The sequence below is a fragment of the Aulonocara sp. 'chitande type north' Nkhata Bay genome, linkage group LG20 (genome assembly GCF_057382095.1).
Source record: "Aulonocara sp. 'chitande type north' Nkhata Bay isolate Kocher_YH1m ecotype deep benthic linkage group LG20, A_spYH_male_GT1.1, whole genome shotgun sequence".
Classification (NCBI taxonomy): domain Eukaryota; kingdom Metazoa; phylum Chordata; class Actinopteri; order Cichliformes; family Cichlidae; genus Aulonocara; species Aulonocara sp. 'chitande type north' Nkhata Bay.
In genome coordinates this window covers 35,079,733-35,101,274 of record NC_141363.1, presented here as the reverse complement: position 1 = coordinate 35,101,274, position 21,542 = coordinate 35,079,733, and the positions used below count along the sequence as shown (strand labels likewise).

At 39.6% G+C, this 21,542-nt stretch overlaps 3 protein-coding genes across 3 annotated transcripts; 1 reads left to right on the top strand and 2 right to left on the bottom strand.

Annotated features, from left to right (window-relative positions):
- Window positions 1–59: 59 nt before the first annotated feature.
- On the bottom strand, window positions 60–6,065 carry LOC147306117 (calcium-independent phospholipase A2-gamma-like). Its single transcript, XM_086277589.1, has 9 exons — window positions 5,892–6,065; window positions 3,697–5,132; window positions 3,410–3,562; window positions 3,170–3,327; window positions 2,501–2,595; window positions 2,233–2,404; window positions 2,078–2,135; window positions 1,729–1,923; window positions 60–932 (listed from the first exon to the last, which is right to left on the bottom strand). The coding sequence occupies exons 2-9, from the start codon at window positions 5,047–5,049 to the stop codon at window positions 474–476; spliced, it is 2,643 nt and encodes an 880-aa protein (XP_086133715.1). The 5' UTR covers window positions 5,050–5,132; window positions 5,892–6,065; the 3' UTR covers window positions 60–473.
- Window positions 6,066–7,495: 1,430 nt separating this feature from the next.
- LOC147306116 (uncharacterized) lies at window positions 7,496–9,609 on the bottom strand. Its single transcript, XM_086277760.1, has 3 exons — window positions 9,352–9,609; window positions 8,018–8,206; window positions 7,496–7,927 (listed from the first exon to the last, which is right to left on the bottom strand). The coding sequence occupies exons 1-3, from the start codon at window positions 9,481–9,483 to the stop codon at window positions 7,733–7,735; spliced, it is 516 nt and encodes a 171-aa protein (XP_086133886.1). The 5' UTR covers window positions 9,484–9,609; the 3' UTR covers window positions 7,496–7,732.
- Window positions 9,610–11,435: 1,826 nt separating this feature from the next.
- slc16a7 (solute carrier family 16 member 7) lies at window positions 11,436–14,412 on the top strand. Its single transcript, XM_086277903.1, has 5 exons — window positions 11,436–11,507; window positions 11,622–11,852; window positions 11,981–12,124; window positions 12,880–13,740; window positions 13,865–14,412. The coding sequence occupies exons 2-5, from the start codon at window positions 11,636–11,638 to the stop codon at window positions 14,086–14,088; spliced, it is 1,446 nt and encodes a 481-aa protein (XP_086134029.1). The 5' UTR covers window positions 11,436–11,507; window positions 11,622–11,635; the 3' UTR covers window positions 14,089–14,412.
- The last annotated feature ends 7,130 nt before the right edge of the window (window positions 14,413–21,542 follow it).

The window sequence follows — 21,542 nt, the reverse complement described above, 5'->3', positions numbered from 1 at the left end:
CTTTTTCACTTATAAACTTTTAAAGACTGCAGTAATCTGAAAAATAAAACCCTGAAGAGTGGCATTTAATATGTTTAATGAAACATAGACTCTTAAATAAATATTCTTTGATTTTCAAAGACAGAAAGACCTATAGTGAATTATATTTATACATTAGGCATTTTTTAAAGAGTGCATCAAAGTGCTTGTGAGTATTTGTTCTGTCTAGGTCATAAAGTCAAAAGAAAATATATCAAAAGATCAGACAAAAACACACAAAACCTCTGCACATTTGAACTGCTTAGCAAAGCTCAGATGATGAGCTTTTGGTTGCCTCACATAAACTCAAAATCATGACATATACCACAAGCCAAAAAACGAAATTTTGTCAAACAGCGTTTATATCATGGATGTTGCCTTTAAAGTGTTTCTGTTATGTGTGCTTCTATGCATATGATATACATCTCTTTGTAGACATCTTTTACCTCACCTACTCACATCAATCTCTGTTTCATCTCCCAGGCCCTCTCACTGAACCAGTCCTTAGTTCTCCCAATAACTGAGCGTTCTGCTGAAAGCACTAAACAAAGTCTGGCCAGTTTTGGCTGGTTTCTCTCCAGATAGTTCTGTGTGTCTCTCTGCAGCTGGTCCAAGGCCTGCGGCCGGTTCTCGTCAAGCGACACATCAGAGCTCAGCATGGGGTTGAAGCGGAAGTAGACATCTGGGGCCAGCAGGTCATCTAAAAGGGTGTGAACCCCTTCAGTGTCAGTGGCACTGCAGATCAGATTGCTGATTTTGGCCCTCAGGCTCGTGGAGGTAGCAGGTCCCTTCTTAGCACTGTCATAGCGACCTGTGCCCAGGGACAGCACACATTGGAAGTCCTGGTTTGGCCACAGCAAATGGCTTTCATGGACAGCCACGGCACAGGGATTGTTCAGGGTGATTCCACCATCCTAATAAGACACAAATTAATCTATAAAGCCGAGAAATTAGCATTTTGTTCAAATCAAACCTGCACAAAAAAGCTTAAGAAAAAAAGCCTGAATGATTAGAACTCCTTTAAAGTAAAACAAATACAATATCAACAGAGGTTCTTATATTTTTGATTTAAGAATTGTAGAAAAGTATTAAGGTGTGAGTGATAGGAAAGGGAGCGACTGGCATTTTTCTTTTTTCCTGAACGGAATGCGATATGTTGAATTGGGTTTTTGTATGGAATTTGTATCCAACCAAAGACTGTATATAAAGGATAACCATAGTGTGTTGACATCACTGAAAAGCTCCTACAATGATGCTTTTATACTGTTTAACACTTGTTTGGAGCTTTTTTGCACATAAGGTCTTGTAAACCAACTCCATTAATGCTATTTCACTTACGTTCTTACACTGAAGATTGGGGCAGGCACACACATCACTGCAATGATGTGTGTGCCTGCATCATTGCAGTGATGATGCAGGCAGTGATGATGCAGGCACACACATCTATTATGTGTGTGCCTGCATCATCACTGCAATTCACCAATTTTTGTGTTCACTTCATTGACTGTCATTAGAAAAAAGATTAATGGCTAACAATTGCCACTAGTTATTGGGGCGTTTTATTTATTAATGTTTTTTTTTTCTTAAAGCAAAAAGTAAGGTTAACCTTCACCCCCTTCATAGTCCTTCAGTTAATCACATGTTTATTTCGCCTATTCACGTTTGAGACAAAACAAGGACATGTCAACATTGGAAACTGTCATTAACAACCTGGTGAATGTCATTTTCTAAGGTAAACTCCTGGAAGTATCCTGGGGCGGCTGACGATGCCCTCACTGCCTGCCACATCTGGTAGCCTGAGCCTCCTGCGTAACGGCTGAGAGAACCTGGTTTGTGGTTATAGTTGCGGAAGACAAAAGCCTTAGGGCTGGTACCCCAGTTTACCACTGTGCTGACTGCAGAAACCTGAGCAGACACCAACAAAACCAATTGTTAAAGCTGTGCAAGCTCCAGTTTTTAAGCTGGAATCAAAACATGGAATCTCACCACAGCGGGGTGCTCCAATACAGCAGCTTGGAAGTCCTTTTATTGGTGTTCTGTGAAAGTGCAATATTCTTACCTTGGGACTGAAGAAATCTCTGGCTGTTTTAATAAGTACTCTATCACCTAGCTTCTCTCTAATGAGAATGAAAACAAGCAGTGTCTTATTAACTTGTTAAAAATTTACTCCTTTGAAGGACTGAAGCACATTTAATGTGTCTCTTATGTGCAAACCGGAGTATCGTCTCCCAGGTCTCAGTGTTATAGTAAGAATGGCTCCAGCCCATCTTCACAGTACCAACCAGCGGGTTTTGCCGGAATACTTCAGAACCAAAACGACGATACATGTCAGCACACTCTTCTATAGAAAAACGGGCCAAACCCAACATGAAGGCTAGGACAGCACCTTCAACAAACAGATGCGGAGACATGCATTTTAAATAGAGTTGTAGATTCAGACAGGCATGCATTAAAATGTTAGTCTCAGTTTACTATATGTCACCTGTGCTCACTCCACAGATGTAGTCAAACAGCTGGTGAATCTTTTTGCCTGTTTGATCCTCCAACAGCTTTAATATCTGAAGAGGCACAACACCTCTGAAAAATGCAAAGAAAAAGGAAAACATAAACCCCCAGAAATATGAACACATTAGCATAGTCATACACAGAACCAGTGGATACCATCAGGCACAGCTTAACCTTTATATACTGTTTGGCTCAAATTAAACCCATTTTGACATTTAACAGCAGTAAAAACACAATAAATGTATTTAATTGATTTTTCCTGGAGTGACCCAAAATACAAAAGAAACGCAAATGAAAAATATTTGTAGTTTGTACAGGTGCTTCAAATCTTTCTGCACAGAGGCTGTACCAGGTCAGATTTCACCTATATGTATTCAGATGGATTTTAGCCTAACCGACATGGATCAAATCAAAGAAAAGGGTGGTTTTGAATGATAGAGTTCAAGGAGGTACTTTACCACTTCACATACAAGTAATACCTGTGATCCACAGTCCAAAGATATACATGCTAGGTTAACTGGTAATTCTGAATTGACCATGAATGTTAGCTAGTTATGGTGCTTAATGTGTACTAAACAAAATGCTTCATGAATGTGTAGTTAAAGTTGTTTTGAGTGCTTAATGATCTATTTTTTCTTACATTTACCTCGTTCCACCACCATCAATTGAGAGGACTCTTATGCCACGGCCTTTGACTGGATCCGCATATCCGATAAGAGCCAAAGTTTCTCTTAATGCAGCCTGAAGTTCCTGGTTATGTTCATAGTTCTTCCGTTGTCTCAGCATTGAAACTGCAATTTTCTCCTGGAAACAAAATCATGTTTTAAATTTAATGAGGTTAAAACAACTGTTAAATATAAGTATTTGTGTTTAATTCTCAACAGACCTTCCAGATTAAGGCTTTGCATGAGGGGTAGTGGATAAGGTGTTCATTGAGTGCTTCTACGCAGTCAGTCAGATCTTCTGGAGTAGAAGCCAGTCTCAGGCTATCAGCGAACACACATGTCATTTCATCTGCTTGTTTCCTATTCAAGACAAGCTGACAAACAAGCAGAATCGCATCAAAGTTCATTTTTATGTATTTTAGCCTCTTACTAATGAGAGCAGATTTTTATCTTACTTAGTTCATCGGGGCATTAACTGGGAATTAATGAAAATGTTACTTTAACTCACCTTTTTATTTAATACTGCCTGCGGGGCAGAGATGGCAGTTTTGGAGTTGCTTTTTCGATAAACACCCAGCAGTTCTGGAATGGTACTTGTGGGGTTGCAGAGGTAATCCATAAGAGATACACTCTTCAGTCTCTTGGGGGACTTCTGGGATTCAGTGTCCTCATTCACTCCACTTTGACCCTTGAAATACTGATTGATGTGTTGGGATGTTTGGAAATAGTTCTCACTGATTTTAGTTGTATTACAGCTGCTGTGGAAACTGCCTGCAGCTCCTGGGGTGATAGATTCTTCTTGCTTCAGTTGTAAACTGGCACTGTGAGTTTGTGAGGTGGATTGTGTTAAAAGGTGTTTCTTGTAAGTCCAATCCTTCTCTATGAGAGGTTGTTCTTTCGTATTCTGAGCTTCATCTGTTACTTTGGCACCAAAGTATTTATTAATGTGCCTTGCAAAGTGAAGGTATCCTTCCTCCCAGGTACTGGAGTTACTGTCGGGTTCCAGTGCTGCCTTTACTTGAGACTGTTTACCTCTGATTTGTATTTTTCGTCTCTTCTCCCTTCTGTTTGTCTCTTTGGAAGGAGGCTCCAAATTCTCCTGCTTTTGAACTTTTGCCAAACCCTGAGAGAAAACTGTGTTAATGTGATGAGCAACATAATTGTAACCCTCACCAAATCTTGTCGTGAGAGAGCTGATGTGAAATAACTGCAGTCCAGATGTTTCTTGAGTTGAATGACTTGTTACAGAGTCCCACTGTTTGTCCTTACATTTCAAGGTCTGTGTTGTGTCTTTGCTTTCAGGTATATTTTCCTCTGTGGCTGCTTGCTGACTTTGACTAATCCTCTGTGACCTGCAAGCATACTCTGGAGTAGACATGACAACACTGGCATTTTCAGACAGACTTAAAACTTCTTTTCTTTTGAAATAAATGTTAATGTGTCTGGACAATTGATTAAATGATTGACCAAGACACCCTCCAACCGAACTTAAAAGAGAATTGTTCTGAGCCTCGTCAAAAATCCCAACTGGAGCTTTGGCTTTGAAGACATCCTTATTAGAAGATGAATAAAAACGCAGAGCCTGAGGATGTCTCGCCTTTTCTGTAAGGTCTCTAAGGAGGCTATAAAAGGTAGAGGTTGTATCACTGTGCTTTACTTTTTTAAAAGTGGCTTTTGTTGCAAACCTGGAAGGTTGAGGAGGTGACAGCTGTAAATATCTATGTAGGTCAAGGCAGAGTGGTGCTTTAGTCAGACCATGGTCCTTTCTGAGAAGGTTCATTGTGTATTTATATTTGCTGTACAATTTCAATGTCCTGTTCACACAACATGAACACAATTTTGTGCTCAGGTAACGACCCATGTTGTCTTGATGAGCGGCACTCAGTCAAAGCCTAAATATCACTCAGCACTGAGTCAGCTTGCAGTGGCATATTCAGCAGGAATCTGGAAAAGTCAACAAAACATTTGAACAACAACTAAGTCAGCGCTACACAATAATGACGCTCTGTGGCTGCAGGAGTGTGTTAAACAAAATGCTTACATGACACATGATATTGACATGTTGAGCTTTAGTAGTCATACATGATCAGAAACTTTGCTAATTATAACAAAAAGAAGTGCAGCTCATGATAGTTTCGTCATTTTTACTTGTAAATCTAATTATGGGAAAGTTATGAGTCAAAGATGAAATATTAATACTAGGGATATTACATAAAATTATAAAATTATTGCATTCATGTTTCCAAAGCTTGTCTGCGCTGATGACATGCACATAAACAACTATAAACAACTCTGACTGATCAAACTACAGGCATCATGTTTTACAATAGCCTGGTGCCTTTCTTTCCTTATGCTGTCTCCACAAGAATGTAACATGAAACCTCCAGAAAAAAGCGTGGCCTATAAATAACTCTCTATGGTGTATCTGTACTTCCATATTTCCATTTTGACAACACACACACACGGCTTTGCCTGTAGTTAATCGCTTATCCTTATCAATAATGGTGGAATGGTTAATACCATGTAAAATGAAGTGCATGCACTAAGGTGGCTATACAAACTAAAAGGCAGACAGCTCGGGTATGCAATAATCAAACATCGACATAGGTTAAAGTCTTCCACTTAAGCAAGGAGAGGTCACGAATGACAGAAAATGTAACCTTGACAGAATATGTGTTGAAAGCGTACACACTAAAGATTTACCTGAAACATAACACCAAGTTTTCCTGTCTTCACAATTCCTCTTCGTGCAGATGCCTGCTCTCTAAAATCCAGAACAGCAGTTTTGACAGACTGTCAGAGTCGCTTTTTTTTTCTGCTGTGTTTTGACACTTGATTCAATCCTTCCTACACGCAGGACTTTAATCTCATTTGCTGGGCTGGGCTGGGGGTGTGTATGGGGGGTGCGAACTGGCTCGGCCAGTGTTCAATAAGACACACAGGCTTAAGGTCATGTGTTGTCACTGCTGACAAGCACAAGTCTAAAATTAGGGATGGGGTGACAGCTTAAGGTCTCAGTGAACTCATGTTGGGTGCTTTAAACATCACCACACATCACACACACCAAACAGACAGAGCTGTGACTCATCACCGCAAACAGCACTCCAATTCTTAGAAGCTGTGCCCAAGCTGGAAGGTACATGTGATGCAAACAACTGGAAGTCTGCAGTTGTAAATGGATATTATGAAGTGTGCTCATGTTTTAAATTAGAGCCTGGATGTATGATTTAAATGGGCCAATGTTATTCAGCAAAAACAATTAAATATGTGCTTATGTGGCCTTGTGTCATGTTCCTTCTTTGCAGCTGTGCCCAAGGAGGCAGAAGCAAGTCCCCTACCTAGAGCGTTCGATCCCTGGCGTGTATGTTCGGAGTATCGTCTCCCAGGTCTGTAAGTGTCCGTGTAAGTATCCTTGGGCAAAATACTGAACCCCAAATTTCCCCCCAGTGGACCACGAGTGTGTTTGTGAATTTTATGCAAATTGCTTAGGCATGTTTGAATGGGTGAATGAAGCTTGTAGCAAGAAAACACTTCGAATGCTCAAATTGATTAAGTAAGAAGAAAAAAGTGCCACACAAGTAAATTCCATTTGACATTTACGCTGTAACCAACAGTGTTTTATAAACACTTTTGTCCTATTGCAGGATCTCATGTAATCTTTCACCAGCACATGCCGTTCTACACAGCTGTTTATTTTTGGTGAAACATAAGAGGAGGGGCTCACGTGTTTCTCTCCAGCACACAGACACTGACGTTACTTTCAAAACAATAGTCATAAAAAAGACATAAATAATCAGAGAGCTTCAGTAGTTTTGATTTTTTTTTTGTTAAACAAATCCACTAAATTTGACATTTCTGCTCGTATTTGTTCTTCTGGCTATGATCTGATCAGTTTGCTACAATTCAGCACAATTTCTAAAGAACGATTTCACTCTCGCAGACTTACAATGACATCTAGTGGCAGATTCTTGACAGTTTGGTTCTTAATCGGCTTTGAATGAACCGCTGTGCATGACAGGAAATTGATCATATTCCGCTTCAGTGACTTTGAGTCTTATCTCTGCACCATGTATATGATGAATACATGACAGTCCTTTACAGAACACACAATCCTTTCTGTCAAGAATGATTCTTTTCATGTACAGCAAAGCTTTTTTCTTTTTTAAAAATCTGTTTCCATAGCCACTATCTTGGGTCTGACTGCCACCTCCCCAGTGATTTTGTTAGAAGTAAGATTGGACCAATCTGCTGATACGAATACACACCAGAGGAAGAATAAAAATCATGACAAAATGCTGTTATCAGTCAAAAACAGATTTTCAAACTGCATTTAATGAAACCTGTACATCCAGAAATATTTCTTTGAATACATTCATCTTCAGCTCTATTTTACAGTTGTAATTTTATCTCTGCATCATTGTTGTTATTTTAAATTACTTTAGGTGAACTATATAACCAACATAATCATTTTTTACAGGATTATCAGCATGATATTTATGCAGTTCTTCATATATTTACAGTACTTATAAAACAGTGCTGGAGCGTCAGGGTATTTTCTTTTCACAGCGTCCTGTGGTGCACTCCTCTCCACGTCCGGTCCACTTTAAGCGGTTCCTGGCAAAGATGTCATAGGATTTGTCCATCAATGGTCTCACAGGTGACCACATCATAAAGCGACCCAACCAACCGAGGCCTACGGCGCTATACATGACTGCAAACGCTGGGACTCCGCTGTGAACCTGGTAACACACAGCATGAAGGTGCATAATACAACACTTAGGTTAAACTGCATATTGTGAGGTTCATTAAAATCTTGGTTAAATAATCACCTTGTCTTTCTTATCAATCACGTGCATTTCCTTCATGGCCATCTCATAGGTGATAGCCTTGTATTTTGTTCCATCATAACCTGGCAGAGAGATATCAATGAAATGTACTTTCTCAGGCCGGTTTCTCTGCAGAAACTGGAGCAAACGGATCTCAGTCACACATATTGGACAAAGCCCATCATACAGAACCTGGAAAAGAGTGGAGAACAGACATTTACATGAGGAATTGTCTGATATTTTATCCCTAATTTTCCAAAATTCAGTTAAACTTGAAGGATATCAATCCTGTTGGGAGGCATAAACCCTTGTGGATTCATTTAACCTGCTTTGGTTCAAATGAAAGTACAACAGTTGCATTGGAGAAGCAGCAAAATGGTGAGACTGTTGCTCTCCCCATATCGCTCCTGACTGATATTTCTCTTTCCTTTTTGCTAGTTTCCTTGTCTCTACTGGTAGCGTTAGATGGTACTTGCAGCCCATTCAGGTTGCACAGGTAGTTCCATATACTAATATGCCATCACAAGATGGTTTACAGTCTCAGTCTCAGCACAGGAGAGTGGAGGACATATAGGAGACGGGCTGCTACACAAGAAGAGCTGGACAGGGTTGCACAAGGGCATCAACGCAGCAGCAGGAGAGATAACTGCGCCTTTGTTCGAGGAGGAACAGAGCCCTTGAGAATGACCTACTTGTGCCAGCTTTTGATCAAACTGTAAGAAGAACCAGACTCCACGTGCATGACATGAGGGCCTGACCTTGCAGCTCAACTGAGTTTACCAAAGAAAAGCAGGACTGGCAGGTCCACCGATGGACCCCATTCACAAATAAATGCAGGTTCACACTGAACACATGTGACTGACATGAGAGATCATAATCTTTTTTCAAAAAGGCATGTTAACCTTGATGAGATTACCTCATTAATAGTCATTACATCAAAGATCCTGAATGATTTGAATTTGGCCCAGGAAAACGTCCATCAACTAAAAATTGAGTTGCGTATTGCCACAGCGTTGTCTTAAGTTAACAACGTTCAAAGTGCAACTTTCATTTTGCTCAGCTGGCACAGATACTACCACACAGTGAGGACAAGGTCAAAAATGAGTCTTACACATGTAAAATAAGCGTTATGAAATCGTAAGCGTGGTTTTAAATCATTTTATATTATACTGCCAAACTGGAGACGTTTCAACCAGTAACGCGGAATCATTTACTTTACAGGGTTTACATATTAACCAGTATATTATCCTAAAAACGGTTTACCCGTTTTACAGACCGCTAACTAAAATTTTAAAGACAAGTTTAGCAGAAACAGAGAGACAGTGGGAGCAACTCACCCTGACACCAGCAGACTCAGAACTGAAGGTGCGATGCTGATGTTTGCAGAGCACAGATGTTACTCTTGAATTTACACAACTGGGCAATCTGGCTAAACCCGAAGTCAAACATGTTCTCACTTTTGAAAACATCTGAAGCTACAAATGGCTACACAGCTCTAACTTGCACTGGAATCAACCCGACTTTTCCCCAACTAACAACCAGATTATACAAGCGTTTGAATAACTCTTGAATAACTTCTTCTTCCCCCTTTGAGGCAATCTAGGCTTTGTTTTATTATCGCCATCTAGTGGACTGGAGTGCGAGAAGTTCCCTGACTTACGTCTACAAACAGAAATGCTGAGTATTTATTTACATTTCCACATTCCATGTTTTTGTACGTTTAGTTTTCAGTTTGATTTTTTATTTATTTTTACACACATCTAATTAGCCAACTGAACAGGCTTTAGAACTGGGAAAAAGGAGATTTTAGTGACTTTGCAGGTATCCAGATGGCTGGTCTGAAACTGCTTGGATCACACAACCATAAAGAGAATGGTCAAAAAAAAAGAGAAATATCCAGTGACCACCAGTTTTCCGAGTGGAAACTTGATTGATGAAGTTGATGCCAGAGGTGCTTTGAGCCAAAATGAAGCATTTCAAATAACCACTGATTACAACCAAGGCATGGAGAAGAGCATGTCTAAATGCTCAACAAGTTAAAGATTGAAGCAGATGGGTTAGAGCTGCAGATGACCACACCTGGTGCCGGTTGTGAAAGATAAGAACAGGAAAGGGATGCTACAGTTTGAACATCTTTACCAAACTTGACACACTTTGAGACCTTTAGTACCAACTGAGCAGACTGGTTTCTCTGGCACACTTTCCAGATCTTAAGCCAACAGAGCATATTTGGGATGTGGTAGAACCGGAGATTCACATCATGTTTGTGCAACATCATATCTGCTGCAACTGTGTGATGCTAACATACTTTTATACACTAAAATCTCAGAGGAATGTTTCCAGCACCTTTGTATGATCTATGCACGCAGTTCGGAAAGAAAAAAGTGGCCCAACTCTGGCGTACCTAATGAAGTGGTTAGTGAGGATATGTCAGCTGTTTAATTTCCTTAAATTCTAATCCATAAATTGTAATTATTATTCTCTCAGTTGAATTTTATGTAGTGTTTGTTGTATTTCTTTCAAAACATGCGGTTTGCAGTCTCAATAGCTGATTAATGAGGAGGTTGAATTGGAGCACATTATCGCTCAGCATCTAGACATCTTTAAATAACTCATGAAAGAAAAAAAACAGAGCTCACAGCACCTCTAAAAGATACACCAATAATCCATACCGGATTAATTTGCATAAAAACTAGGGATTTTGTGCTAAGCTGAAAGAATATCCAGTGACTACATCAATTTAAACAACTCATAATTTTAAGAAAATAAAATAGAGACCAATTATTTCCAGCATTCACATTCAGCAACCACATGGCCCAACACTGCTGACATTGAATTTGTAGCCAGCGCTGTTTTTCACAACATGTACAAAACACAGTTTTTCAGTTAATTAATTTTTACTTAATCAAAGCGTGCAGACAAACCATAAAATTAAGAAAGCCTTCCTAATATTGTATAAGTCCCTCCCACATGTACTGAAAAAACAGCTCTGGGGATCTAGTTAGATTGGCACGAAGTTCCAAGCATTTTTTTTTTCAGTTAGCCCTGCTGAGGGAGACCCCCTGCCATCGGGGGGTGCCATTGTATTGGGGGCATGACATCAAAACATAAATCCCAGCTTTAAAGGTTTCCCAAAAGAGCATGTCATTTTGACCAACCCACCTGCAGTGCACAAACACATAGGAGTAGACAAACACCGCTTACATGAGTTCAAAGGGCCTCGGCAGTAAAACCAATGTATGTCTATGAAAGGGTCGTATGTTAAAAGAAACATATTTTAGCAGTTGAATTACACTTCCTACAAGCATTTATTGTCATCAATATCTAGTGCTTGGCTATTGCTCTATTTTGTATGGCCACTCATATTTTGCATCACAGCACACGTGATGAGATCAAAGAGCTTACAGCAGAGTGAACTCTGTCCCAGTGCAAGACTGTGTCACATGGACTGAGTTCATAGACTTTGCGATACAGTTTCAAGGACTGGGCCGAGGTGAGGTCTTGTGAAACTTATAATGGATGCAAAATATGTGAATCTAACTCTTTCTTTGAAAAGTTGCACTTGTTTATTTTCTGTTCACTTATTTTTGCTGTTCCCACTTTCTAGCCGGAGAATTGAACATGCCCCCCGCAGCAGCAACCAATCTAGGCTACACCCCACCAGACGGAGGCTGGGGCTGGGCTGTCGTCTTCGGCGCTTTCATCTCCATAGGATTCTCGTATGCCTTTCCTAAGTCCCTCACCATCTATTTCAAGGAGATTCAGGAATATTTTTCAGTTTCCTACAGTGAGATTGCCTGGGTGTCCTCAGTCATGCTTGCTTCTATGTATGCAGGAGGTTAGTGGCCGTCATACTTCAAGTATTGGCACATTCCCAAGCAGCGTATCCCATGACCAGATTTGTCAAGAAAAATTTGTCCCTCAGAACGTTGCCAAAAATGTAAGATATTTCTCTCCTGTGTGCAGGCCCTGTCAGCAGTATACTGGTCAATCGCTATGGCAGCAGACCTGTGGTTATAGTTGGCGGGGTCCTGGTTTGCACTGGCATGGCTCTCGCTTCTTTTGGAACTAATATAATACATCTGTACCTCTGTGTTGGAGTAATTGGAGGTAAATTATGTTTCCTTTTTTTGTTAACAGTCAGATAGGCTAGTCCAACAATTTAAAAAACTATCCTTTAAAACGATTCACTTTCTTACAGTGCACATGTTCAATTCAGTTTTGTGTTATTTTTCTGGTATAGCTGTTTCTGTCCTTTATAATGTTTGCTTTATGATACCTGGTTGTAACTGGACTACACTGAAGGAAGGAGTGGTTGTGTTGTAACTCTCATTCAGTCTTTTACTATCAGGATCAATCCACAGGGATTGTTTATGTCCCTGTGTAAAGCAGAGTTGGTCGTTCAGTGCAGCGAGTACAATGACCCTTATGATATAATATAAGTTATAATCCCCTCTTACAACATCAAAGCAATGTTTAGATTTGGGTAAAACCTTTTTTGTCCTGTTAATTCAGGTGCATTTGGAACATCCACACATGCACATGTGCAGGCAAAACCACACGATCATTTTACTAACTGAGAGCAAACAAACCTCTCAGACTTTAAACCTAATCTTTAATCTAGTAGCACTGCACCAGTCAGAGACGTACAGAAAAGAAATGCCCAAACCATGGGACTAGTTATATTTTTTTTTCTGTAAACAAATCATCACCGATATAAAACTAATGTCACAGATAATAATAAGAGGTGCATTCAACTGTCTAAAAGTACTTTTTAAACTGATACTTTAGGCACTTTATTCAAAATATTCTAAAGGGAATAATTCATAAATTACTGTGTGTAATTTTAACCTTATTTTTAACAGGTTTTGGTCTCGCCTTCAACTTGCAGCCCTCCCTGACGATCATAGGCACTTACTTCCAGGTCAAAAGGCCCATGGCCAATGGACTCGCTATGACTGGAAGTCCGGTTATTCTCTCCACTCTGGCGCCTCTCAATCAGTTTCTGTTTGATTCCTTTGGTTGGAGGGGAAGCTTCCTCATCCTGGGATCCATTGTTTTGAACTGCTGTGTAGCTGGTGCTTTGATGAGACCAGTCAACAAAAGCATACCACGGAAAACAATAGATGAGTCATCAAAGTGTGAAAGCGAAGCTCAGGAACACGCTGCTGCTGAAGACACCACTACCCACTCCGATAACCTTCAGACTGAAGATCAAAGTGAGAGCAAGGGTCACAGCTTTGTGCAGAAATTCATAGATCTCTCACTTTTCAGACACAGGGGCTTCCTCATTTATCTAATTGGTAATGTGGTCTTGTTTTTTGGCTTTTTTGCACCTGTGGTTTTCATGGCTCCATATGCCAAACATCAAGGGATTGATGAATATTCAGCAGCTTTCTTGCTCTCCATTTTTGCTCTGGCGGACATGTTCATTAGACCGACAACTGGCTTAGTTGGCAACACCAAGTGGATCAGGCCGAGAATACAGTATTTTTTCAGTTTTGCTGTTTCATACAATGGCGTATGTCACCTAATGTGCCCACTGGCGTCTGGCTATACGGGCCTAGTTGTATATGCTGTCTTCTTTGGTTTGGCATTTGGGATGCTTTCTGCACTCCTTTTTGAAGTTCTAATGGACCTTGTTGGAGCTCCTCGTTTCTCCACTGCTGTTGGACTTGTCACCATTATTGAGTGTGGGCCAGTGCTTCTGGGACCTCCAATGGCAGGTTTGTGGTGTTTTTTTTTTCTTCTCTTTTTTTCCATTGAATTGTGATTTTGATTATACACATAAGCAAAGTATAGAAATTTCCAAGATGGAGTTACTAACAGATTATGTGTGTTCTCTTTCAGGAGCTTTGGTTGATTATTTTGGTGATTACAAATACATATATTATGCATGCGGTGTATTCATGCTGGTTTCTGGCATATTTTTCTTCGTTATGCATTACTACAACTATAAAAAACTGGATGAGGAGCGCGGAAAGAGCAAAGCAATGGAGACAAGGAATTCTGACGAGGCAGTACAACTAAAAATGAACCAGGCTGATAGAACGATGAATGAAACAGATGAATGAACTTGCTGACTATGACTTTATTTCAGTGGATGCATACAAAATGACACTACAAAGACTTTTTATGCAGTATGTAAATGTATTTTGTACCTTAAATGACTTAGTTAGAGTAGTTAGACTTTTACATATTTGCTCATTCACATTTGTTATTTTGTAAATGCTCATATTACGTATATTATTATTATTACAGTGTGTGGCATATGTAACTCTCATGGATTTGTTAATAAATCTCCAGGAACTAACTATGTTCCTTCTAATGCAATCCTTATGGCTTTATAAACTTAAGCAGTTCATTTGGTTTCTTCATCAATTAAATAATAATAAATCTTCTGACTCTTATTTCTGAATAATGTAAGAAAAGAAGTCCAAACCCACATGCAGTCACAGTTTAGTGTTACTAAACTGTGTTACTTATTACCACTAGATGGCACTGAACCCTATCACATGAAAACTGAAGCCACACACATCTTTTCCATTAAACTTCAATTAAACAACAGGCATCCTCATGCCTCGGGCTCAGTTCTCTACAGCATCGCTTTCCATAATCTGGGTCATGACCCCCGGCCCAATGGGAAGATAGCTATTTTGAATAGTTTACAACATTTGCAACAGTAAAAACAAAATTTAGGTGTCTGTTGTGAAGACTGCAGTTTCTGACTTAAATAGCTTCCCTGAAATCCTTCTCACTCTAAAAAGGCGAAAGGAAGATTCATTCTTTATGTTCTAGTCTACAGTAAAACACATTTTGAATGTCATGGGGATCTGTAAAAGTTGTTTCACTGCAGCATAGCTTCAGTGAAGTCATAAAAATTCAGTATGAAGTTATGGAAATATTTGAGAATTAACTTTTAAATAAGTGTGGTGAACCCAATGTGCATTTAATAAGATTGGATTTGCAGGTGTGGCTGAGGAAATGAAACGCTTTACTTATCCTCACAGACATAGAAAAAAATGTATTGTGCATATAACACATTTAAGCTGTAGGTCAGACCTTTAGATATGTGAATGTGAATCTGCAATGAACATATACATTGCTGTCATATGGACAATCAAGACAGGTCAGCCCGTCTCTCCATAGGTCAACCTTTCTCTGCACACACATCATGATTTTAAACCCTTAGAATTCATCCTCAAGCACTAATGCAATACAAGATTCATGTGCAAGCCATAAAAAATGAACAATGCTATTATTACAGATGTATGCTTAAATGATCCATCCTCATCATGTGCCCGTAAGGTGCATATTGACTCCCTTTCTGGATGAACAAAAATTGCTCTTGTGAGTGAATCAATACTTTAATGTATAGTGTAAAGTAATGTTACTTAAAAATCAGATAAACAGTGTAAATCCCTTTGTTATGGCTGAATGAACTTCTTTTTGGATTTTAGTCCAATTTCAGTCAACTAGGCATCATTTGATCAGATCCAGTTTGGGCAAAAGTAGCAACAATGAAAGTCTGATTGACTTTGGGTTGTTTTGATCCAGTTTTAATGGTATGAGAATCTAATCTGACCTAAAGATTTTTTTTCTACAGTAGAATTACAAATGAGCCAAACTGGTAAGATTATTAATTGTAGAGAAGTATTGAAAATGAAAAGTCTCAAAAGCATGTATCCATGTATCCACTGTATATACTGCATTTTCTCAGTGGCAGGACATTTATTTATCTCAACTGCAGAAAGCAACAGCACTATATCTGAGCCAGGCTTGCATCAGAGACAGGGTTTTCTTTCTAAGTCTTTCTGTTTGACAAGAGCAAGTGGTCATGATTGTGTAACAAAGGCTTGTTTCGATTTGCTTCCATTTGCTCCTCTTCAGTTGGTGCCTTATGCTGATTATACCATAGCAAGCGATGACTCACTCATTAGACAGCTGAATAAGATCACTCGAATACGACCACAAAATTGCTTTAATTTCCATATGTCTAAAAATATATTATACTCTGGTTTACATATGTTTTGATTTCTCGTGAATTAATTACAAATTTGATCGTTGTTGAGGAGTTTGTTTTTAAGGGTTATTATTTATTTTCTGTTTTTTTTTAATGAATTTATATTTTTTATCAGTAACATGATCATTATCATTCTATCTCTGTCTGTTATTTTCTCACCAGCACATTCATTTTGTGGTTTGTAAAATGGAAGATAACCAGGAATACATTTTCATCACAATTACCCAGACCTCAAAGAGACATTTTCAGTTGTCCTCATTTACCTGACTAATACTCCAAGTCCAAAATTATTTCTGTAACTTTAGTCCAGTTTTTGTCATTTTAAGTCGTGTTTTTGTTCATAAGTTTAAAAAGTAAAGAATGACTCTATCTTGCTGCTAAGTAAAGAAGACAATATTTCACAAAGCGACACATTTCTTCTTAATACTGAACATGAATAATTTCCACTACTCTGAACATGACATTAAAAGGGGAAAGAGCATATTATTAACAGTCATGTACATCTACAAAAACTGGAGTAAATACAATTTGAAGCCAAACCATGGAGAAAATGATGGTACCAGTGGAGTATCAGTAGAATAGAATAGCATAGAACAGAATAGAATAGCCCCATGTCATTGTAGAGGTACATACAATTTGAAAAGTGCTTGGAAGTAGTGCAAAGACAAGACTTGATCTGAATAGAGTCTGTGTGTGAGTGACCTGAATGATGGGGGTTACTCAGACCATGGCTCAGATTAGTGCAGTGGGTGGACAGGGATGTGGTGTGGGGGGGATAGTGTTTATTGACACTCCAAATGGCAGAGGGAAGAAGCTGTTTGTGAGTCTAGAGGTGTGGGACCTGATTGACCTGAGGTGCTGACCAGAGGACAGCTGATCAAACAGGTGGTGGGTGGGGTGCAAGGCGTTCTTCTGAGACAGGAGGCTTTCACCAGGGTGTTGATGTTGTGGGTCCAGATGAGCTCAGCTGAGATGTGGGTGCCCAGAAACCTGAAGGTAGACACGAATTCTACCCGTCCTCTGTTTAGAATGAGTGGGGAATGAGTTATGAGTTATTTTGTTTTAAGGACGTTCAGCTTCAGGTTATTTTCTGAGCAGCAGCAGGACAAGTTCTCTACCGCTGCCCTGTACACTGTATTATCTCCATTAGAGATAAACCCAACCACCGTCACCGGTGTCACCGGCATACTTGACGATAACGTTGGTTGGATGCATTGGTGTGCAGTAGGAGGGCGGAGAATGCAGCCCAGCGAGATCTGGTGCTGAGTGACGGGGGGCTGAGTTGGACTGACTGAGGTCGGTTGGTGAGGAAGTTTTTGATCCAGTAGCAGGTGGCAGGGGGTATCTGACGGTGGTCCAGTTTGGTGAGGATGTCTGGTATTATGGTGTTAAACACTGAGCAGTAGTCCCAGAAGAGCATCCTCACGTGGCTCTTCCTGTTCTCCAGATGGCTCAGCGCTCTGTGAAGGGTGATGGTGATGGCATCCTCCGTGGACCGATTAGTTCTGCAAGCAAACTGGTGGGGGTCAAGGGAGGGGGATAGACAATCTCTCATGTACTTTAACATTATATGCTGTGAGGACTATAGGTCTGTAGTCATTGAGCCTGTTTATACTAGTCTTTTTGGGGATGAGAATGATAGTGGAGGCTTTCAGACAGTTGGGAGAGTACATAAAGGAAAACTCGAATACATTATTATAAAATTGTTGTAACCCAAAAGGATTATGCAGTGTAGATATGACAAATCTGTATGTATCCCAGTGGAATAGATATGAGTAGACAGAACGTGAGAGAGTGAAGACCACCAATTAGTGGTGGTTCCCATAAGCTCTGTATCATCTCCTCACTGAACAGCTTGAGCATAATCACTGTGATGAACTGTGACTGATGTCAGTAAATCTGACCGTAATTGGGACCAAGAAGATTGAATCCAGGCAGCTCTGTGTCCAATCAAGGTGATGACTGCTCCCGTGGGGAGACATGGTGTTTTTACCATGCTGGTTTAAGCACTTGCACCCTTAACCACACAGCTGGGATGTTTGCAAAGAAATAAGTGATACTGTCTGTTTAATTCAACATGTTTGTTAATAATCTCTGCTAATCTGCTTCACCCACAGCAGCAGAACTAATCTGTCTGCACATTGTTTACACTCTGAGGGAGGGCAACATCGTGCATATACCAGAGACTTAAGAGTTTATTCATCAGCCCTGTGGATGAAGCTGCTAACAAGACATCACTGGTCAAAAATAAACATCGATAGCCAGATCTGGCTATGCATAGATATATTAGATGCGTTGACATGTTCTTGCAGAGAGAGGACCACTTGCTACATCAGCCTGTCCAAGGAGTCCCCAAGGATTATATCCAACCGAGACTAGATATATCAGATCATCAAAGATAAGGCAGTACTCTACTCTCAAAATCAAACACTTTGAAAGAATACTGCCTTGTTTTAGGCCATAATCACCCTGATTTACATATATGTAGATCAAAATCATACGCACATCACAAATGTTTAGAAAAATAGATTTTCTCCTGCAAAAGCAGTAAACATCTGAATATAAAGAGGGTAACATGGTGGGAATCTAGATATTACTTCACCCTCAAAAACCCAAAGAGGGCAACCTGAATCAGATGAAAGTTTATCTGTTCTACGAAACACTCATGGCTGATTATACTGGTTCATCTTTAAAGGACTGTTCACAGACATATGAGCAGTAAGCTGTTAGCAGTGATGGAATATAACAGAGTGAATTTGCTCAAGTACATTACACTGGTAAAAATGTGAGGTATCTGTACTTTCCTTGAATATATCTAATACTGTTACATGCATCTAGCTACAGTAGTTATCTTCCAGTTAAAAGGCTAAAGAAAGAAAGAAAGAAAAATGAAAAAAGAATATAGATAGATAGATAGATAGATAGATAGATAGATAGATAGATAGATAGATAGATAGATAGATAGATAGATAGATAGATAGATAGATAGATAGATAGATAGATAGATAGATAGATAGATAGATAGATGAGGTGGTAGAATTAAGAACAGTATCTGAAAAATACCTGTATTAAGAAGTAGAAAAAAAACAGCAACTGACCCAGAAATACTGACACGTTGCCTGCGTCTGGTGCATCAAAGGCTTTACTGTGACCCAACAATACTAAAGCAGAGCAATTTCTTTGTCATTCATTACGCTGTCTCTCTACCAGTGTATCATATGAGAATATGTATACAGTGTAAGAATAAAAAAGCGACTACTACTCTAAATCCATAGCAAATCATTATCTGCAGCTCTTTAGCTTTATGGAGCCAGTTTTAGCTCAGTGCTTAACTGTTCAGTTCATAAATTTTATATGACAGTGGTCCTAATACAGCGCCTTGGGGGACTCCACAAGAGAATACGTTCAACATTCACTCTCCTTTTAGTTGTTTTTGATCTATACCATGTCTTAAGGGAAGCATCTGTCCATGTTTCTTTTGAAGCACTTTTTTTTATCAGCTAAACACTAACTGAGGTTTTCTAAAACTTCACAGAAAGGGTGAACCAAAAAAAAAGTTGAACAAAACAAAGTTACAGGCCAGGCAGCAAAACAAAAAGTTAAAACTCTAAAATTCTGTAAAGCAGAGGGAAGCTGCAGATTCAGGGGACAATTCTCTATAGGTTTTTCACTACGAGTGACCCTCTCACATTGTCATATTGTTTTCACAGTGTCATTTGTTACGTGACGAAGTAAACATCACTGGTGAAAAGAGGTTGTATAAGAGGTTGCTGGTATATTGTATTCTACAGTCAGATGGTAGCAGTAAATCTTACATTCCCTTATTTTTTGGTAGAATCGCAACATTGAATGTTTATGTTTTTTATAAGCCAAGACAGTTTAATATTACAGACACTCAAGCAGGCAAACTGTGCTACTGGTGCTGTGGACATCAGGTTTCCTTGTGGAATACAAATGGGCCAAAAAAACAGCTCTTATGAAGACGGACATTTTTTGAACTCAGACAAAAGAGGAACTTAAACCTCTAAACTACTCAATCATGACTAATGCTTGTAAAAGAAATTGAGTCGCAAAGCAAAAGGACTTAATGAGATTATGCTACCCATAATTAACAATCTGTGAAACACATTTCCCAAAACCAAGAACAGAGCTGCTTTTTTGTTCGCCGTCAAGCTTAAGAATGTGTGAATTATCATCCAAGCACACATTTACCCCACTTTTCAGAGTTGACAATGCAGAGCCTCTGACCAATATCCTTAATCTGCCACTCAAAATACATTTAGCCTTTGTGAGAACAAATGTGCATTGCCGAAACACTGGTTGCGGAGACTCTGTGCAGCCTATTAGAACCATTGTTCCTCTTTATCTGTTGAATGCAGCCAACGACGAAAGCTTGTGCGTCTGGGGAAGGTGCTGCTGTTTTATGCATATTACAGGGAGAATACAAGGATTGTCCTGCGGATTATAATCTATCCACTGAATACCACACTGCTATATAAACAAATTTGATTGAAGAACTGAAGAATGGAAGGATGACATAAACTGCCTGCAAGGACTTTAACATTCACACATTGTGCACATAAGCACTCAGGTGGAATCTATGACATGTGGATGATAAAAAGCAAGTGGCTTGCATTATCGGTCTATCAAGGCAGCACACTTCAGTGACCAATTCGACCCGAGAGATAACATTGTAAGATTTCATTTAATTCCTCAGTCTTGATTTGTAAAATTTTATCGAATCTAAGATGGTTCCCAATACCCATCTGGAGACGCTTGTGATAGGCATTCCAGCATCATATCCTCAGGGATCGACACCCAGGCCTGGGCCAAGACTGAGAGCAAGACAGAAACACTAGGCATGGAAAAAGGGAGAGGAGCAGAAATAATTATGAGAGCAACTGAGGCGTATCGGCTTGTCCTTGCCTCAAAATGAAAAGCAGGATGAAACATGATGACACAAATCAACTGCAAGCCCATATACAGTACCTGATTCACTCATAACATCTGTGTAATTACACACCAAGAACCTCATATTACTGGAATTCTGTTACCAAATTGTGCCATTTGAACATTTCTGGCCAGGACCCAGAATAATTAAGTGTATCATTACCCTGAACTGAAATTGTCCATGAGCAGGGAGCTGTAGTGACAGCAGCTTTCTCTGGAAATGTGGGAGGCATTAATGACTAACTTATTTTGATACCCACATTGATTTATGTTGTTTTATTGTCTCTTGTTGGTGCTGAAAGGTTTGGTGAACACTGGCCTTTGTAACTGTGAATGAGCGCTACAGTGGCTGAAGTGAATCAATGTCCTCCGAGGTTCTTTGTGTTTCAAGGACAGTCTCTCCTGAGTCTCTGCCTGACATGATGAGGTTGTTGACTGTCACAGCTGCCTCACTAAGCCCGCCAAAGGTGTGTGATTAAATTCCCATTCTTTTTCTAAAGAGAAGTGGAGCCATTTAGAAACCTATAAACCACATGGACAAGTCAATAAAATGTC

Bases quoted from the DNA above. Each gene is read 5' to 3' on its own strand.
- LOC147306116 (XM_086277760.1), bottom strand. From the start codon at position 9,483: ATGTTTTCAAAAGTGAGAACATGTTTGACTTCGGGTTTAGCCAGATTG. The intron at 8,207-9,351 runs GTGAGTTGCTCC...ACTCTTTTCCAG, and splicing joins CTGAGTCTGCTGGTGTCAGG to GTTCTGTATGATGGGCTTTG. The intron at 7,928-8,017 runs GTGATTATTTAA...GTGTGTTACCAG, and splicing joins TGATTGATAAGAAAGACAAG to GTTCACAGCGGAGTCCCAGC.
- slc16a7 (XM_086277903.1), top strand. From the start codon at position 11,636: ATGCCCCCCGCAGCAGCAACCAATCTAGGCTACACCCCACCAGACGGA. The intron at 12,125-12,879 runs GTAAATTATGTT...TATTTTTAACAG, and splicing joins CTGTGTTGGAGTAATTGGAG to GTTTTGGTCTCGCCTTCAAC. The intron at 13,741-13,864 runs GTTTGTGGTGTT...GTTCTCTTTCAG, and splicing joins TCTGGGACCTCCAATGGCAG to GAGCTTTGGTTGATTATTTT.
- LOC147306117 (XM_086277589.1), bottom strand. From the start codon at position 5,049: ATGGGTCGTTACCTGAGCACAAAATTGTGTTCATGTTGTGTGAACAGG. The intron at 3,328-3,409 runs GTCTGTTGAGAA...TTTTGTTTCCAG, and splicing joins GCAAAGCCTTAATCTGGAAG to GAGAAAATTGCAGTTTCAAT. The intron at 933-1,728 runs GTTGTTAATGAC...GTGTCTTATTAG, and splicing joins TAGAAAATGACATTCACCAG to GATGGTGGAATCACCCTGAA.